Source organism: Hylobates moloch, unplaced genomic scaffold (assembly GCF_009828535.3).
Source record: "Hylobates moloch isolate HMO894 unplaced genomic scaffold, HMol_V3 SCAFFOLD_1, whole genome shotgun sequence".
Taxonomy (NCBI): domain Eukaryota; kingdom Metazoa; phylum Chordata; class Mammalia; order Primates; family Hylobatidae; genus Hylobates; species Hylobates moloch.
In genome coordinates this window covers 158,170,847-158,188,989 of record NW_026652276.1, presented here as the reverse complement: position 1 = coordinate 158,188,989, position 18,143 = coordinate 158,170,847, and the positions used below count along the sequence as shown (strand labels likewise).

General features: G+C 34.2%; 1 protein-coding gene across 2 annotated transcripts in view; it reads left to right on the top strand.

The window, feature by feature from the left end:
- PHF14 (PHD finger protein 14) overlaps window positions 1–17,792 on the top strand; it is a 203,959-nt gene extending 186,167 nt beyond the window's left edge. For both annotated transcript variants that reach the window (XM_032760474.2, XM_058446881.1), the window contains one exon: window positions 17,228–17,792. In XM_032760474.2, coding sequence (XP_032616365.1) covers window positions 17,228–17,302 — 75 coding nt within the window. In that variant the 3' untranslated portion in view covers window positions 17,303–17,792. The remainder of the gene's footprint in view (window positions 1–17,227) is intronic.
- Window positions 17,793–18,143: the final 351 nt, after the last annotated feature.

Below are 18,143 nucleotides of genomic sequence, written 5' to 3'. Positions count from 1 at the left end.
GAGCCCCAAGAGTCCTGCATGGCCCTGGCTCTGTAGAGGCTTGTGATTCTTCTTCTTACAAATAAAGGCCATTTTTTTCTTGCTTGGAAAATAACTCATTTTGTAAGTAGCTGTTAAAGAATTGAGAAAGCCACTATATGAGTGTATTTTAAGACATAAGAACAGTCATTGCAAGGTAATGACAGAATTTTATGTTCCTCAGAAGCTGATCCTTGTACATTTTTCCAATATACCTTTTTCCTCTTCTATTTCTGTATCCTCATGAGATTTAAGAAGTATACCACAATAAATCCTAAATATTTTCAGAATAGTAGAAAAACTAGAAGGAGAGTTAATATGTTTACCAAAATTTTCGTAAATAATCTTCAGGTAGCAGAACTGTCAAGCTGTTTTGGATTTGAAAATTGCTTTTGATCAGTACTGCAAGATAGACTTAGGACCTTTTAAAATAACTGAATAATAATCTGGTCAGTATCCATTGAGCAAAAATTGAATTTTTTTGCAAAAGTATGTGAAACTTTTAAAATTTATTGATCATGAGCAATTCTAACTGTACATATGGTATATTGAAAAGAGAGTACTTTTTATGATCAGAGCTGAGTTTGTAATCCTATCTCCTCTAATATTTTTGGATATGTGACCAAGGGCAGTTCCTGAGTGTCACCAATCTTCAATTTCCTCATTGGAACATAGGAACAATAATATTTATCTTGCCTGGCTTTTGTGAGGATTATAAATAACGAATGTAAATACAAGCCTTTAATAATATATAATAATATATTCGTAATATATTTTGTATATATTTAGGAAGTACTCAAAAAGTCAAAATTATTATTTACTTGATTCCCATGCTTCTATATAGTAAGGAATTCATTCATATATCCAAGAACTATTCATAAGAACTATTCATTGAAAGGCTACAATATAATAGGAATAAGACTAACTTCTAAGGATATTGTAGGAAGAAAAACAGAAAATCTGCTGTGGTGGAGCATGCACTCTAGTAAGGAAGACAGACAATCTGTAAATAACCAAGTAGATGATCATTTTATTGTAATAAATGTTATGGAAAACAATCTGAGTGATGGAGGAAGGGCAGATTTTGTGCATAAAGTCAAAGAACTCCTCACTCACTGATACCTGCATGACAAGAAAAATGAGCCATACAAAATCAAAGTAGAGGAAACACCTAGTGCACTTTGTTCAGGAATCAGAGGGAAGAGCAGCATGTTTGGAGCCAGGTGAGGAAACTGAACTTGTGAGCAGATTGGAGAACTCAGTGAGGCCAGAAAGGTGAGAAGGGCCTGATGATGTAATTTCTAGGTCATTGCAGTAGTTTGGATTTTACCCTAAATACAAAGCTACTAGAGCATTTCAAGCATGGGTGGATTGTGATGTGATGTATGTCTTACAAAGATTACTGCCTCCTATATAAAGAATAGGTATACAATTATAAAACCAAAGCAAGGAGACTGATCAGGAAGCTATTGGATTAATCCACAGGCAAGAAACATGATAGCTTGAACTAAGATGGTAACAGTGGAGATAGAAAGCACTAGACAGATTTTAGATACCCTTGGGTGATAAAGACAACAGGAGTTGGCTATAGAGTATAAGAGAAAGGAAGGAATTAAGGATTGACCCCTAGAGTTTGTGTTTGAACAACTGAGTGTTATAGACCAAGAGAGGTATAAGGCTTTTTTAGTGGGGATAGGGGAAGTGGAGGGATGGGAATCAAGAATTTGGCTTTGTACATGGTATGTTTGAGGTCCTTATTAAAAATTTAATGGAGACAAGTAGCAATTGGAATATGAGTTTAAAGCATGGTATAGATGTGAGGGCTGAAGATATAAATGGGAAAGTCATCATAAAGTAGTTGGCATTTGTGGCCATTTAGAGTCATCTCCAGATAACTGTTATCAAAGGATAGCTGAGTTCTAAGGACAGCATTAAACCTAGGGAAAAACTCATAGAACTAGAAGAAATTTAAGAGGCCAATGTTGTCATTGGTAAGGATTCTTTAACAGAAAACCCACCTACTTTTAATATTTCATACCCTGTATATCAAAATTGAGAAAATTGGGTGGTTATAGGATTAATTAAAGAAGACTTTGTTTTCTCACATTATCAGTGTGTTGACTTTTAACCTTAGACTTACTCCCATGGCCACAAGATGGCTACAGGGTCTCGAAGTATTGTGCCCTCACATTATAATACATACAGGCAAGCCTATGGAAGTGGTCCCTGTCGTGTGTGTGTGTGTGTGTGTGTGTGTGTGTGTGTGTGTGTGTGTGTTTTAAGAATAAGGAATACTTTCCCAGAAGCTCCCCTGTAGGCTTCCATATATGTCTTATCCAGAATCAGTTCATGTCTCCAATAGGGTCTACCATGATAATGATAGACAAACACATTTGAAAGAAACTAATGGATTTAACCAGGTTATTTATATGGAATTTACATTGCTGTGACTTGTAAGTGAAACTTCATTGCTATGACTTGGACTATTTACTAAATAATTACTATTGTATTTATATTAAGGAATACTGATATTTACCATTATGTATACAGAGTTCCTCAATTTAAAATCACATCCACTTGAGTATGTGTGTGTGTGTCTGTACATTTGCATATATAAAAGAAAAACAACATATAAACATCATTTCAAGAAGGTGAATTAAATTACTTTTAATTTCTCTTCCAATTCCAATAGTCAGTATTTCTAAAAATCAAAGATACAAAGATAAAAATGCTTTGTATTTGTAAGAATATGGCCTGCTTTCTTTTAAGCAACTATATGCCTAAAAAGGTCTTAGGTCAATTTAATAAACTATATTTGTCTAATTTCTGTACCAAATCTGTCTTCTAAATAATAGTCCTACCTAGACCTATATTGGTCCTACCTAGATTCCCAGTATTGTTTTCGTATCGGTTGGACTATCATGCTAACATTATTGCTTTATTCAGAGAGAAAGAGCATTAGTTTACATTCTCTACAATGATAACATCATGCAGACTATAGAGTAACTCTGGGAAGAACTTCAGTTAAAAATGCTAATCAAATGCCCGTGGTGTGACTTGGAGGAATTATTTAATTAATAGCCTTTTCCTAATTACTACCTAGGAACAAATGTCTTTAAATGTAATCATTCACCCAATTTATTTATTCTTGCTGTCTATGAATAGTACAATTATATTGTCTGTGAATAATACAAACAGTTGAAATTGCAAGATCAAGAAATTAGAGTGACATAGGTAGAACTGGCTTCTATTTAATAACATAATGATGGTTATTTAGCTAAAAAAAAAAAGCACTATTTTTGAAGAGGATCCTTACTATCTATCTGTAGGTACCTATCTTCACTACAGCAGTATGTCATTAATGATTAAAAACTGTCGTAAAGTTAAGCCTAGAAAGAGGAAAGAATAGACTTTATTGTGCTTTCTGTGGGCCAGGATTTGTGCTAGGCTCCTCATATTTTATTTAATAATTTTAGTCATCAAAAATAGTTACTGCCATTTTATAGATGAGAAAATGAGGTTCTAAAAGTTTAAGTGATTTCTTCAAAGTATTTTTAGGTAGTGTAGGTACCAAAGTTAGGATTTGCATCTAGGTTTGCCAGTCACTGACAACAAAGCCCAAATTTCCTCCACTACACAATTGCATAGAAGAAACAACAAATATGAAGTATGTCAGAAGTAACCAACCATGAGCACTGTGTAATGCTAGAACCAGAAAAGCAGAATTCCCAACCTTTCTGTGTTATTTTCCACTACTTTGCTCTTTCTCACTGGGCTTTGGCTGACTTACCCTTCCCACTGTTCCCTTTACTTAGAATATTCTTCCCTCCATTGATGTGGAAATAGTGAAAATAGGGACGTTATTTTTGACACTGATAATAAAGTGCCACTATTGAGGAATTTTTTTGTGCGAAATTTTCTAAAATAGTATTTTAAATTTTTCTTGAAGCAAATTCAATTTCGTTTTAATCCATGAAAAATTAATGTGCCATAAGAGATGTGTTACTTAGATGTCTAATGAGCTATTACTTTCCAGTAAAACTGTGAAGATTAATGGGTTCACTCTGGGGAAAATAACATTCCATTTGAAATAAGGATATTTGAGGCAACTTAATCTGTTCACTTGGTAGTAAAGTTTTAGAAATTCACTTTCTGGCCAGGCGTGGTGGCTCATGCCTGTAATCTCAGCACTGTGGGAGGCTGAGGCGGTGGATCACCTAAGGTCGGGAGTTCGAGACCAGCCTGACCAACATGGTGAAACCCTATCTCTACTAAAAAATACAAAAATTAGCCGGGTGTAGTGGCAGGCGCCTGTAATTCCAGTTACTCGGGATGTTGAGACAGAAGAATTGCTGAATCCAGGAGGCGGAGGTTGCAGTGAGCAGAAGTCACGCCATTGCACTCCAGCCTGGGCATAGAGCGAGACTGTCTCAGAAAAAAAAAAAGAAAAAAATTCACTTTCTACACTTAAGTTTAGTTCCAAAGCATATAGTCCTTGATGTTGAGTTTACATTAAAAGAGCTGTATAAGTTACATTGCGAAGTATTTGTTTTAAAGATTCACAATACTCACCTTTGGGCATGAGGAAGGGTATATTATTTTGATATCATAACCGAACTCTGTAGCATAGTAATCATAAAAATACTGTCCTTATATATTGTCATGGTTCAGTTATCTTTATCACCTCCATGTATACCTGATGCACTTTATTATATACTTTCTCCATTGCATTGTGATTATTTGCATGCCTGTCTACCACACTGGAGCATGAGATCTTCTAGGCAATAAAACGTCTCATTCATATTTTTCTGCAACACCTTGCTTAATATCTGGCACACAATCATTGTTCAATAAATTTTTGAGGGAGGAAGAAAGGAAGGATTCTAGGAATAGACGTGACTTCAAGAGTTAATATCATCTTAAAAAGACAAAATGTCTAATATGAGTCAAAGGACTAAATGTATTCCAAACTCTTCTAAAATGAGAACACTATTGGATCAATACAATAAAGTCTGTCAATGGGTTCTCCCCAAAAAATAGGTGTTGATTGCCAAATATTTTTACTTTGTTTTGACATTTTATTCTTAATTCAGTCCATCCTAGATCAAATGATGCTTCTATGGAGAAATTTCTTAAGTACCTCTTTTTCCCTATATAGTAGACATTGTTTTGAAACCCTTGATTAAATGTGCTGAGATAAAATGTCCGTATTAATAAGGACATCCACCTCCCAAAGAAACTACAGTTGAAGAAATAAAAACGGATCATATTACATTTTTACCGTATTACAGTTGAATAATTTTCTAATGGTTCTTAAACTGCATGAGTTTAAAAACATGACAATGAATTTCGTGTGTTAGACATCACTCAGTGTTACTGAATGACTGTATGATTCTACTAGCTGGCAGTAAATACTCATTTATAGTGTGGAGTCTGTAATGAGCTGTCTGTATCATAGAAAATACTGAAACCCCATTTTCCATAACTCTGATTGCCCCTGCACATTATTTTGGCGGGTAAGTTTATAGTACTTGGAATCAAATGTGCTTCTAAATCATCTAACAAAAATTAGATGTTTGTCTGGTTTTATTTTTTGTTGAGATAACTTTAGATTTAAAAGAGTTGTAAAAATAGGATGGAGGGTTCTGATAGACCCTTTACCCAACTTCTCTTTAGGTTAACATCTTATATAAGCATAGAACAATTCTCAATCCTAAGAAATTAATCTTAATACAATACTGTTAAATAAACTGTAGAATTTATTTGTATTTTACCAGTTTTGCCACTAGTGTTCTTTCTCTGGACCAAGATTCAATCCAGGATCTCCCGTTTCATTTTGTCATTGTGTCTCCTCAGTCTCTTCCAGTCTGTGGCAATTCTTTACTTTTTCCCTGCCTTTCATGATCTTGACACTTTTGAAGAGTACTCTTCAGTTATTTTGTAGAATGTCCCACAATTTGGGTTTGCTTAATATTTTCTCATGATTAGATGGAGTTTGTGCCTTAATGGGAAGGCTACCATAGATCATAGGTGATGTTGCTTCTGTGTGCATCAGAGCAGGGGAACATGATGTCGGTATACATACTATACATTTCTAGTGATGTTAGCCTTGGTCCATCAGTCAAGGTAGTATTTTTCAGCTTTCTCCACTATGAAGTTACTTTTTTTATTTTACTTTAACAAAGTAGTTTTAAATCATTTGAGTTTGGAAGACAGCTTGGGGAGTTGTTTTATTTTTAAGTCACTAAGCAGTTTTAAAATCTGGTGAAGAAATTGATTTCATATTTTTGTCAATCTAGTATTTTCATACATACAATGGGGATTTAAATAAGATATCTTAGGACTCTTTCACCTTTAATATTCTATGATTTGATGTCTCTAAGGAGAAATATAAGAGAATAAGAGAGGTGTTCCATATATGTCATAGTTGTTTACAGATTAGCCTGAAGTCCATCTATGAATTTGACTGGCTTTTGAAATGAATACCTTGACATCATTATGCTTACAAGGGTATTGTACACTGAAGACATCTTATATTAAACAGTTTCTAAATTTCCTAACTGAAAATCTATTATCTAAATATTTTGTTATTTAGATACTGAGTTGTTTCTTAGTCTCAAAATTGTCAGTTTAAACTATTTACAGTTTATCTGGCCTCAGAAGTAATAATATTAAAAGATTTTAAGTATGGAAATATTTAAATCAGGCTATTTTGTATCTTAATGCAAATTATAGTTTTCACTCTGAATCTTATAAACTTGTGTCAGTGAAATCAAGTTCTTATGTAGGTAATATTATTTTCCTTAAGAAAATTTGCTACCTTTCATTTTTTAAATATCTGTTATTTATTCTAACGTGATGTTAAGATTGTTATAATGCCATTTATATAAATTCTATTTGTTTTTGGTTTTTGATATGATATGATCTGTAACTATTTTTTTTAAGTTCTAGGGTGCAGAATGTGCAGGTTTGTTACATAGGTAAATGTGTGCCATGGTTTGCCTAGAACATCAAGACTCAGCAAAGAAAATATAAAATTATATTTTTAGTATTTTCTCCTACTTTTTATTGTGATGTCAATTAAATGGCCAAAGATGATGATTGTTATTTTTCTGTTTTTTTCTGAGAGAAAAATATATATTTAATACAAATGAAATGATTTTCTTAATTTTCAAAGAAAATATTCAAGCCAATCATAATAAAGATGATTACCACAATAGAAAAGTGGGCAAAAATTAGGAAAACTACATTCTTGACTTTATCAATGTGGGTATCTTGGTTATGAGATTACACTGCAGCTTTGCAAGACGTTACCATTGAGGGAAACAGAGTAAAAGGTACAAGGGATCTCTGTATTATTTCTTCAACTGCATGTGAACTACAATGATCTCAAAATTAAAAGTTCGATTTAATTTTTGAAAGTACAGAAAATTTAGGAAAGGCAATTTATAGAAAAAAAATTCTAATAATAGATGAAAATATATTCCTTTTTATTCAAAATGCAAATCAAAAGGGGATGAGAAGCAATTTTCCCCTTCTATCAACTTAATAAAAAATTTTCAACTTTTATTTTAGATTCAAGAGGTACATGGGCAGGTTTGTTACATAGGTATATTATGTGATGCTGAGTTTTGGGGTGTGATTCATCCCATCACCCAGGTAATGAGCCTAGTACCCAGTAGTTAGTTTTTCAACCCTTATTCCCTCCTTCCCTCCCCATTCTAGTAGTCTCCAGTGTTTATTATTGCCATTTTTATGTCCCTGTGTACCCAATGTGCTCCCACTTATGAGTAAGAACATGTGGCATTTGATTTCTGTTCCTGAGTTAATACACTTAGGCCTCCAGCTGCATCCATGTTGCTACAAAGGACATGATTTCATTCTTCTTAAAGGTTGCATAGTATTTCATGATATATATGTACATTTTCTTTATCCAGTCCCCCATTAATGGGCACCTAGGTTGATTCCATGTCTTCGCTATTATGAACAGTGCTGCAATGAACATACAAATGTGTGTGTCTTTTTGGTAGAATGATTTATTTCTTTTGGATATATACCCAGTAATGGCATTAATGGGTCTAATAGTAGTTCTGTTCTTAGATAAATCTCCAAACTACTTTTCACAGTGGCTGAAAAAATTTACATTCCCACCAATAGTGTATAAGCATTCCCTTTTCTCTGCAGCCTTCCCAGCATCGTTGTTTTTTGACTTTTTAATAATAGCCATTCTGACTGGTATTGAATGGTATCAATGAATAACCATCTCAAAAGAGATAATATCTTTTTGATTTGCATTTCGCTGACAATTAGTGATGTTGAGCATTTTTTCATATGTTTGTTGGCTGTTTGTATGTCTTCTGAGAAGTGTCTGTTCATGTCTTTCACCCACTTTTTAATCGAGTCACTTGTTTTTTGCTTTTTGAATTAAGTTTCTTATAGATTCTGGATGTTAGATCTTTGTCAGATGCATAGTTTGTGAATACTTTCTCCCATTCTGTAGGTTGTCTGTTTACTCTGTTTATAGTTTCTTTTGCTCTACAGATGCTCTTGAGTTTAATTAGGTTCCATTTGTCAATTTTTGGTTTTGTCGCAATTGCTTTTGAGGACATAGCCACAAATTCTTTCCATAGGCAGATGTCCAGAATGGTGTTTCCTAGGTTTTGCTCTAAGATTCTTATAGTTTGAGGTCTTACATTTAAATCTTTAATACATCTTGAGTTAATTTTTGCATATGGTGAAATGTAGGGATCCAGTTTCATTCTTCTGCATATGGCTAGCCAGTTGCCAGCACCATTTATTGAATAGAGATATTACGACTTTTTTTAATGGCAGTATAGAAGTTTGGTAAAACTTAATTTTAGGGCCTGACTAAGCAAAAAAAAAAAAATATTTTCCTCTCAATACAAGTTTTAAGTTTGGTACAATATGCTGAGTGTTGTATTAAAATTTTCATTGTCCAGGCCGGGTGCAGTGGCTCACGCTTGTAATCCCAGCACTTTGGGAGGCCGAGGCAGGCGGATCACGAGGTCAGGAGATCGAGACCACGGTGAAACCCCGTCTCTACTAAAAATACAAAAAAATTAGCTGGGAGTGGTGGCAGGCGCCTGTAGTCCCAGCTACTCAGAGAGGCTGAGGCAAGAGAATGGCGTGAACCCGGGAGGCGGAGCTTGCAGTGAGCCGAGATTGCGCCACTGCACTGCAGCCTGGGCCACAGAGCGAGACTCCGTCTCAAAAAAAAAAAAAAAAATTTTCATTGTCCAGTGAGAAGGATAAACAAAATGCTGTCATATTCTATTAAAGAAGGCATTGTTTCTGCAATGGCCAATCCTAAACAATTCATGATTATTGCTTATATTAATGAATAAGCAATATACTTGTTTTTTGTGTGTGTATGATAAACTGAGTTATTGCTGAGTAATTTTTAGTCGTTTATGTCTCTGAAAATTGTATTGGGCCAATCACTGATTTTTATTCAATCTGAAAAATCTGAGTATGGAACTGTAGTTTGACTAGTGATCTTGCCTATCTTGAACATTTTTAGATATTATTTTTAGATTTTAGATAACATTTTTAGATATTATTTTTGCCTAAATATTATAACATTTTTAGATATTATTTTTGCCTAAATATTTCAAAAGCAGGTTATAACTTTTAAATGAAAATATTATAAATGAAGGAGTTACCAATGTAGGAGCCTCTAATATAGATTTCTAGCATACACTTCATGCATATTTCCCAGATATTAGTAGTTTACTACCCAAAGGAAAATTTTCTGTTGTCAAGACCATAAGTTCGTCAGGGTTATCAAACATACTCACCATAAAAGAATTCACCTGTCAGAAAAGGCTGTTACAGTATTCTTAGCCCCTTCAGATTAGCACCATATCTTAAATATGTCTTTTTTTTTTTTTTTTTTTTGAGACAGAGTCTTGCTCTGTCTCCCAGGCTGGAGTGCGGTGGCACGATCCTGGTTCACTGCAACCTCCACCTCCCAGGTTCAAGCAATTCTTGTGCCTCAGCCTCCCAAGTAGCTGGGACTACAGGCATGCACCACCACACCTGGCTAATTTTCTGTATTTTTAGTGGAGATGGGGTTTCTCCATGCTGGCCAGGCTGGTCTCAAACTCCCGGCCTCAGATGATACACCCACCTCGGCCTCCCAAAGTGCTGGGATTACAGGTGTGAGCCATGGCGCCTGGCCAGATGTCTTAAACACCTACAAATATCCATTATAAAAGTTGTAGCTTTTCATGTTTATGGAAATATATAAATTTATAGAATTGGGATTGTGCCCATTAAGAGTCTACCCTAACTCATGCTTATCATTCATCATTCATTTCCTTTCCTTTCTTTATCCTAGTTTGCCACCGTCACTTTTCATTCACTGATCTTTGTTGCCTTTAGTGTAAATATGCCCTCTTCAGATGGCTGTGCCAATCCTTAGGGCCTTTTTTTCCCCAGATCAGAGAGAGTCCCTCCTGATCCCAGGTCATACATGGGAAATCCAAAGTCTTTTTTTTTTTTTGAGATGGAGTTTCGCCCTTGTCGCCCAGGCTGGAGTGCATTGGCACAACCTCGGCTCACTGCAGCCTCCACATCCTGGGTTCAAGTGATTCTCCTGCCTCAGCCTCCCAAGTAGCTGGGATTACAGGCACACACCACCACTGCCCTATTTCTTGGCTACGAAAAGCTGCCACAAAGAAGTAAAAAGTTACAGGAGGAGCTAAAAACTTAACTCTACTCAATCTGCTCCAGAATCATGAATTGGAGACAGAAGTGATTGCTCAAGAAAAGAAATATTTATGTATTCCCATACATGAAATTAGAAATTTGTTACTGCCCTTTTTCTATCTTATTTGCTATTTTAAAAATATTTGCTATTAATAAATAACGAATGAAATGTTGCAGTATTAAAGGGAGATCTCTTTGATTATCTTGTTTGCATCACTAAATAGAGAAAAAAGGTAAGGTTTTTAAAAAGAGCTCTGTTCTACTTAATGATATATGTGTTTGAGCTGAGTTTACTAAGAACATCCCAAGTTACTTTAATTTCATAATATAGCCTTAGAATTTCTAATTAAATATGCAACTTGTGTCATACGAAAAAAATTCTTATGCTTTTTACAGTAAATTTAATTAAGCATTTCTTGTAAGTTCATTTCAGTATCTATCATGGCTCACTAAAGTTGGAATTCAGTTGTAAAATGGTGTATTAATTGCCTTTTGTATTAAATGAAATAAGAATCTCAAATATGCAATGTCAGGAAATTTAATTGCGGTCTTCCATTGCTTATTCAATGCATTGGAAAACTGAATGCAGAAGTATAGAAAAAAAAGGCCAAAGATTGTTAAATGTAGCATATCACACACATTTTGCACTTTACTTAATGATCCAAGTGTTTATTACTATGAGGTAAATGCACCATTTAAAGAATTATGGTGGAATTGTAAAACGTTAAAAACTCTAATTTCGATCTGAAGCATAAAGTGTGCTCATTTTGCCTAAAACATTTTCATTATCGTCAGTATTTTTCCAGTTATTAAGATAAATTCTTTCTTCATTGTGCAGCACTAGCATATTTTCTGTATTAAAAACACAGTTTTAAATGCTGTTGAGAGTTATATATCTAGCATATGTTTTTAAATGAATAAAAGAATGTAGTTTTTTTGACCACAGATTGAAACGATGTAGTGTATCTGTTTTTCTACACTTGTTCCATAGCTACCAACAGTTAGAACAGGTTGAGTGTCTACATGTTTTTTCCCTAAAAGCTATATATTCTTACACTTTTAAAAGAAACATTATTAAAATATAGAGATAATTCTGACTGTTAATTTGGATCCAGTTATAATAACTGTTCCTTCTCTGGTTAGTAAAAGGAATATTTAAAATCTAAAGAAAATATCATAAGAATGTAGAAACATTTTAAGTTAGTGCCTGTCTGCACCATCTCACTTCATTTTACTGTGGTACCACCATGTATGTTTGCCTGCTATGAAGAACATATTTGGTAAAATAAAAACAAGTGACATCTTCTCTTCGTAATCATAGAGTCTTATAACTCTTACTTATTTCTGAAAATAGTTTGTTCATATGGCCAAATTATAAAGGGACTTAGTAAAAGAAAGCTATGTTTTCTGATTACGAAAGTAATCTGTGCTCACAGTGGGAAAGCAAGAAAATGTGGCAAAGCACAGATAAGAAAATAAAAATCAATAATGTCACCATTATGAACATTTTAGGTACTTAGGAATTTGGGGTAGAATGATAGAAAGCAAACTATTAATTATAGCTGTATATTTCAGTGTAGAGGCTACAGGTACCTTGCATTTGTTTTCTCATAAAATCTTTGCCCATACATTTTACTTACTTTATTTGAATTTAGGAAACTTTCATTAGGTAGCCATTTTTATTTTCTGTTTCTTCAATCATTTTACTTTGAAATAATTTTAAATTTACAGAAAAGTTGCAAAAATAGTATAGAAATTTCCCATTTGCCTTTTATCCAGCTTCCTGTAGTGTTGCCATTTTATGTAACCATAGTCCAATTATTAAAACCAAGACATTAACTTTGAGAGGCTACTACTACTCTAAGAACCATTTTTAAATTTTACCAGTTTTCTCACTAATGTCCTTTTTTATGTAGTCCAGGATTCCTCACTGCATTCAGTCATCATGTCCCCATAGTCTCTTCCAGTCTGTGATAGTTCCAAGTCTTGTCATTCATAGCCTTGACATTTTTTTTTTTTTTTTGAGACAGAGTCTCGCTCTATTGCCCAGGCTGGAGTGCAGTGGCGCAATCTCCGCTCACTGCAACCTCCACCTCCTGGATTCAGCGATTCTCCTGCCTCAGCCTCCCGAGTAGCTGGGACTATAGGCGCCCACCACCACACCCAGCTAATAATTGTATTTTTAGTAGAGGCAGGGTTTCACCATGTTGGCCAGGATCGTCTAGGTCTCTTGACCTTGTGATCCACCTGCCTCGGCCTCCCAAAGTGCTGGGATTACAGGCGTGAGCCACCGTGCCCGGCTGACCTGACATTTTGAAGACTACTGTTTAATTATATTGTAGAGGGTTTATCTGATGTTTTCTCAGATTAGAATTAGGTTATACACTGTTGGGAAGGATACCACAAACCAGAGGTGACGTGCCCTTTTTAATACATCGTATCAGGGTGTTAATATATATTATTGGTGATATTAACCTTGACCATTTGGTTAAGGTGGTGTTTGCCATGTTTCTCCATTATAAAGGTACTTACATCAACATCTGTAAAGATATAAAGAAGTAATAGGGAGAGTTGTCCCTTTGTATAATCCTTTTATATAAAGGATTACAAGAGTTTAAGAAATCTTTTAAACTTGGCAGTCTACAAGGTAAACATAAAGTTATCTGTACTCATAGAGTGTAATTTGTATCCAAGTATTACCTGAGTGATATAAATTCCAGATGCTAAAATAGCTGGCCATTGTTAGGAGTTGGTTACGTCCTAAGAGGAAGGAAAAGAATGGATAGGTTTTATTAATTGGCATCAATTATTTGAACTGATTATCATGAGAACTAAATCACATTTATAAATAAAGAAAAACAGAGGGTCTCCTCTATCACAAATTGATAGTGCAAGCTGACATTTAAACAAAATCTTGCAAGTTTTTAGTGATAAGATAAACATGGCAGTGTTTTTACTTAATTTCTCTGTTAGAATAACTCAGTCTCATATTGCCATCTGGAGTATCAGCCCATTATTACATGGTCCATCTGTGCCTAGAAATTACCATTCTCACTACAATTCTGTCAATGTAAAAAGAGCAAGGCTAAGGAACCAAATTTTGTCATTTGATATTATAGGTGTTACTGTTAATTGAGTGCACATTCTTGAAATTTCACATATAACTAGCAGATCTGCAAGGTTGTTACAGTCAGTGTGTTTTTTTAGAGTATGAATTAACAAGTTTAAACATTTAGAGGTAAGCCTGTCTACTTTCCAGTAGCCTCAAAGGGTACATTTTCTTCACGATTGTTTCAGAACACTTCGTGAAACAAATGTCAAACTTGTCAGGGCTGTCACTAAGAAAATGATCCGTGTAGCCAGGGTCTTCTTTCATTGGGAAACAAACAGATGTCTTATCTCAGCAGAGAGAAAAAAAAAAGCCTGCTGTATATCAGAAGAAATTTTTGCTTACCTATAATATCCAGTAGTAAAGAAATGCTTTGCTAAAAAGCTTCCTTTGCAATTTTATTTATTATGCAGTCATTTATCAATTATATTTTATTTGCTGTCTGAGTTACTTTAATGATTTTTATTAATCCGGAACTGCGTATAAATTCTTACAAAAATTGACCTGCAATGTTAAAAACACAAATTAGCACTTCCAAAAAGACTTCTCTAGAGCTTTATTAGATCAAATTTTAATGTTTTTATTTATGATAAAATCTATTACTATTATTTTGGTAATGTTATAGCAATTTTAATATTATACTCTAGCAATTAGAGTTGAATGCCTTTTTCACCCCTTCATAATCATTTTCTGCACCTAGGTTACAGCTATCCTTCTAAAAGGAAGAAAGAGATTGGCTCTTATTTGTTATACAAGTGACTTAACAGCACAAAAGGCAAGATGTTTTAAGACAAATCCTCAGCACAAAGAAAGGTGTGAAACCTGAACAGCAGGCAATGTTAGAAGGCATGCATTTATAAACTGTACTTTATTACTAAGAAAAATTCAACAACAAAAAGACAAACATTATATTAAGAATGTTACTTAACTGGCATATCTATATATATCTTATCCATATATTTAAAACATATTCAAATTAATGGAAGTTGCAAATTTTTAGTTCATTTAACCATGTTCCAATAGCTTGTATCCATAGTTAAATATGAAAGCAAAGTATGTAAGTACCTCCTAGTCCTCGGGGTTACTATTAAGTCTTTACATTTCTGTTTTGACTTAGGGCAGCAAGGTTGCTAGAGAAAACTAGATAGCCAAGCATGTTAAACCGGGAAGTCATATGGTGCAGAAACTTAGTAGACTGTCCGTGTGATAAAGGCTCCATCTTTCTTTTATAAAATAAAGGGTATGAGCTTGATAATGGCTATTTTGGCTCATATTGCTTCAAACATTTTTGCTTATTTTTATTTTCAGTGTTGTTATAGTAAGTTAAGATTGCTAGAAGTGTGAGTACTAGCAATCTTAATTTACGATAGTTAAGTAAGAACAATATTGTGCTTTTCCAAATTATGTATTAATTCAGGCATACCTTTTATTCATTCATTATTCCACTGTTTCACATAGTTCAGAAAATATTGATTGGACTACAAGTATATACTAAGTATGTCCTGTTAGATGGTAGGAATGTATAAGATACAGAAGATAAAACCTTTCTTTGAGGAACATGTGGACAAATTCAGTGCTACATACCAAAAGTTTCTTGCCATCCGTACCTGCTGATTTAACACTTTCTGACAGTGTCTCTCCTGAAGAAGACAGGGGAAAGTGTAGAGTAAGATTTACTTTTTATTATAATGTAGTTAAAATGTAATCTCTAGGCTGGGTGCAGTGGCTCATGCCTGTAATCCCAACACTTTGGGAGGCTGAGGCGGGCGGATCACAAGGTCAGGAGATCGAGACCATCCTGGCTAACACGGTGAAACCCCATCTCTACTAAAAATACAAAAAATTAGCCGGGCGTGGTGGCGGGCGCCTGTAGTCCCAGCTACTCGGGAGGCTGAGGCAGGAGAATGGTGTGAACCTGGGAGGTGGAGCTTGCAGTGAGCAGAGATCGTGCCACTGCACTCCAGCCTGGGCGACAGAGTCCGTCTCAAAAATTTCATCTCTAGGAACTTTTGTCTAAAAGTGGAAACCACATGTTCATTAATAAATTTTCAAGTGTCAAACTTAATTGAGTATATCTATTCACTGGAGATAAAATAGGGAAAAATGAAATGACACACAGTGGCTATCATACTTGGAAAAATATATCAAAGTTACATTGTCAAAATGATACTCAAAACCTCATTCCTGGTGTTCTACGTATCTATAATGATTCAGATTGGTTGATAATATTGATAATTTCTCTACTTTCCCAGTGTCAACAAAGTCTAAATCACAGATTCTGTTGAGTTTAGAGAAACAAAGTATATAAAAAAGCTTTTTTCACCTGCCTTAATCATTACTGGCAAGTGTGTAGTTTGTCATAGAAAACAAATATGCATACCTTGGTTTGCTTTTACTTAATAAAGTCAATTCACAAAGTAGAGCTCAACAATTATTTAATTCAGTTATTTAATTTGGTTTCATCAGATACAGAGATAGAGTGGTATGTTTGATGGTACTGATAATTATTACTGTTGTCTAGAAATACTTAAATTGATGTTTATGCTTTAACTCAGAAGAGTACCTTTATGTCAGTTAATAAAAATAAGTAATCTTAAGTGATAAATCATAAATATTAGGAAAGCAAGACTTTTGTACTTGGGTGTTGTTGAAGGAACATGTATGATGAGATGGGTTACAAATTGTAAGATGAAATATTTTTCCAGACTCTCATTATTTATACTTTGAAGGTTACCATTTAATACTGAACACAAGATGCACTTCATTTCTATGAAAGCAGACATTATGATGTCACTTCATCTATTCACCATGTTCCACAGGGACCTGCTATGAATTATGAGGCCACCACTTAGAATCGAAACTGTAGAAGATTGCAAGCATTCTAAGCCTGACATGCACATGCTTCCTATTTTAGACCTCACTGATCTTCAGATAACATATGGTGGTACAAGTAATTGGAAAATTGGCACACCTGTCAAGAAAGTATACTAGATGGGACAAAAAAATGCCATGCTGGAGCACATGAAGTGTCTTAGTAATTAAATTTATTGTTTTTTATCAAGCAGTGAAGTAAAAATATCTAGCTCATCCCCTACAAAGAACACTTTTCAGTGGCAGGTGTTTCCAAAGTAATTTTTAGGGCATTGTTAAAATTGGTTGCTTTTAAAAACATATAGAAAATTTTAATGTGTTCTATAAAACAGTACCTATTGCAAATATCTAAATGTTACATAATTTTACCATTTGTGTTTAGGATTATTGGAATCACGGTAGTTCATAGTTCTACAGATGGCGGTTAAAATGTGTTAAGTATAGCTGATAAATGCCCTAAAGTTTATATTTTAATGTTTCCTAAAATTTATTTCACAGGAAGATGAAAATGAAGCTGAAAGAAAAAATATGTCTCAGGAGCTCAACATGGAACAGAAAAATCCAAAGAAATAAAAGATTTTCTGTAGTGTTTTTGAAAAGTTTACAGCTTATGTAATAGCAGATAAAATTTCTAACTGTAAAATGTTAAATTGTAAAATCTAATTTGCAAAATGTTCTCAATAAAGTCAGTCAAAATGAAATAGGAGCTTGTATTTGGAATTCGTATATTTTAGAGTAATTTCGACTTTTTTATTCAAAAGCTGGACCTTTAAAAGTTTTTAAAAGGAGAAAAATTCTTAAATTTGAAACAGAGACAGAATGTTGTTTTTTTTTGTAACCTAACTGTTAACACATTTAAATGACCTAAAAAAAAAACTCTGAAAGTCTTTTTTCTCCTTACTAGACTCTGTGTTCTTCTTTAAGGGCCTTAACAGAATTCTGATTATCAATATAAAGAAAAACCGACATGGTTCAAAAATGAACAGGGAATGCTTGCACATGAAAATGGTTAAAACCAGTCAATGCCACAAGGAGAAATACTGTTTCCTGCTTTCATCTATTTATGCATTACACGATACTCTAGGACTGCAGGGAAAGACTAAAAAGAAATGATAATTTAACACTCTCTGGCAGAAGTAATGCCATGATTTATAATTTATAAAACATTTACTAAGGACCTGCTGTGTGCAAGGTCCCACACACTATTCCTGGACATTTCAAGAATAGTTCTTTTATGTATTTATTTGGCTTAGGAATTTTTCAAAATTCATCTGTCCCCTATCTTTATCAGGGTTCTCAGTAACCAGCCTCTTTACTCTCCCCGGTTCTAATTTCCAAGCTGTCATTTGCCAATGACAAGAAGAGCAGTGAATCTGCTTGCTATTTGCAGAGCCAAGTGTTTTTGGCAGATGTC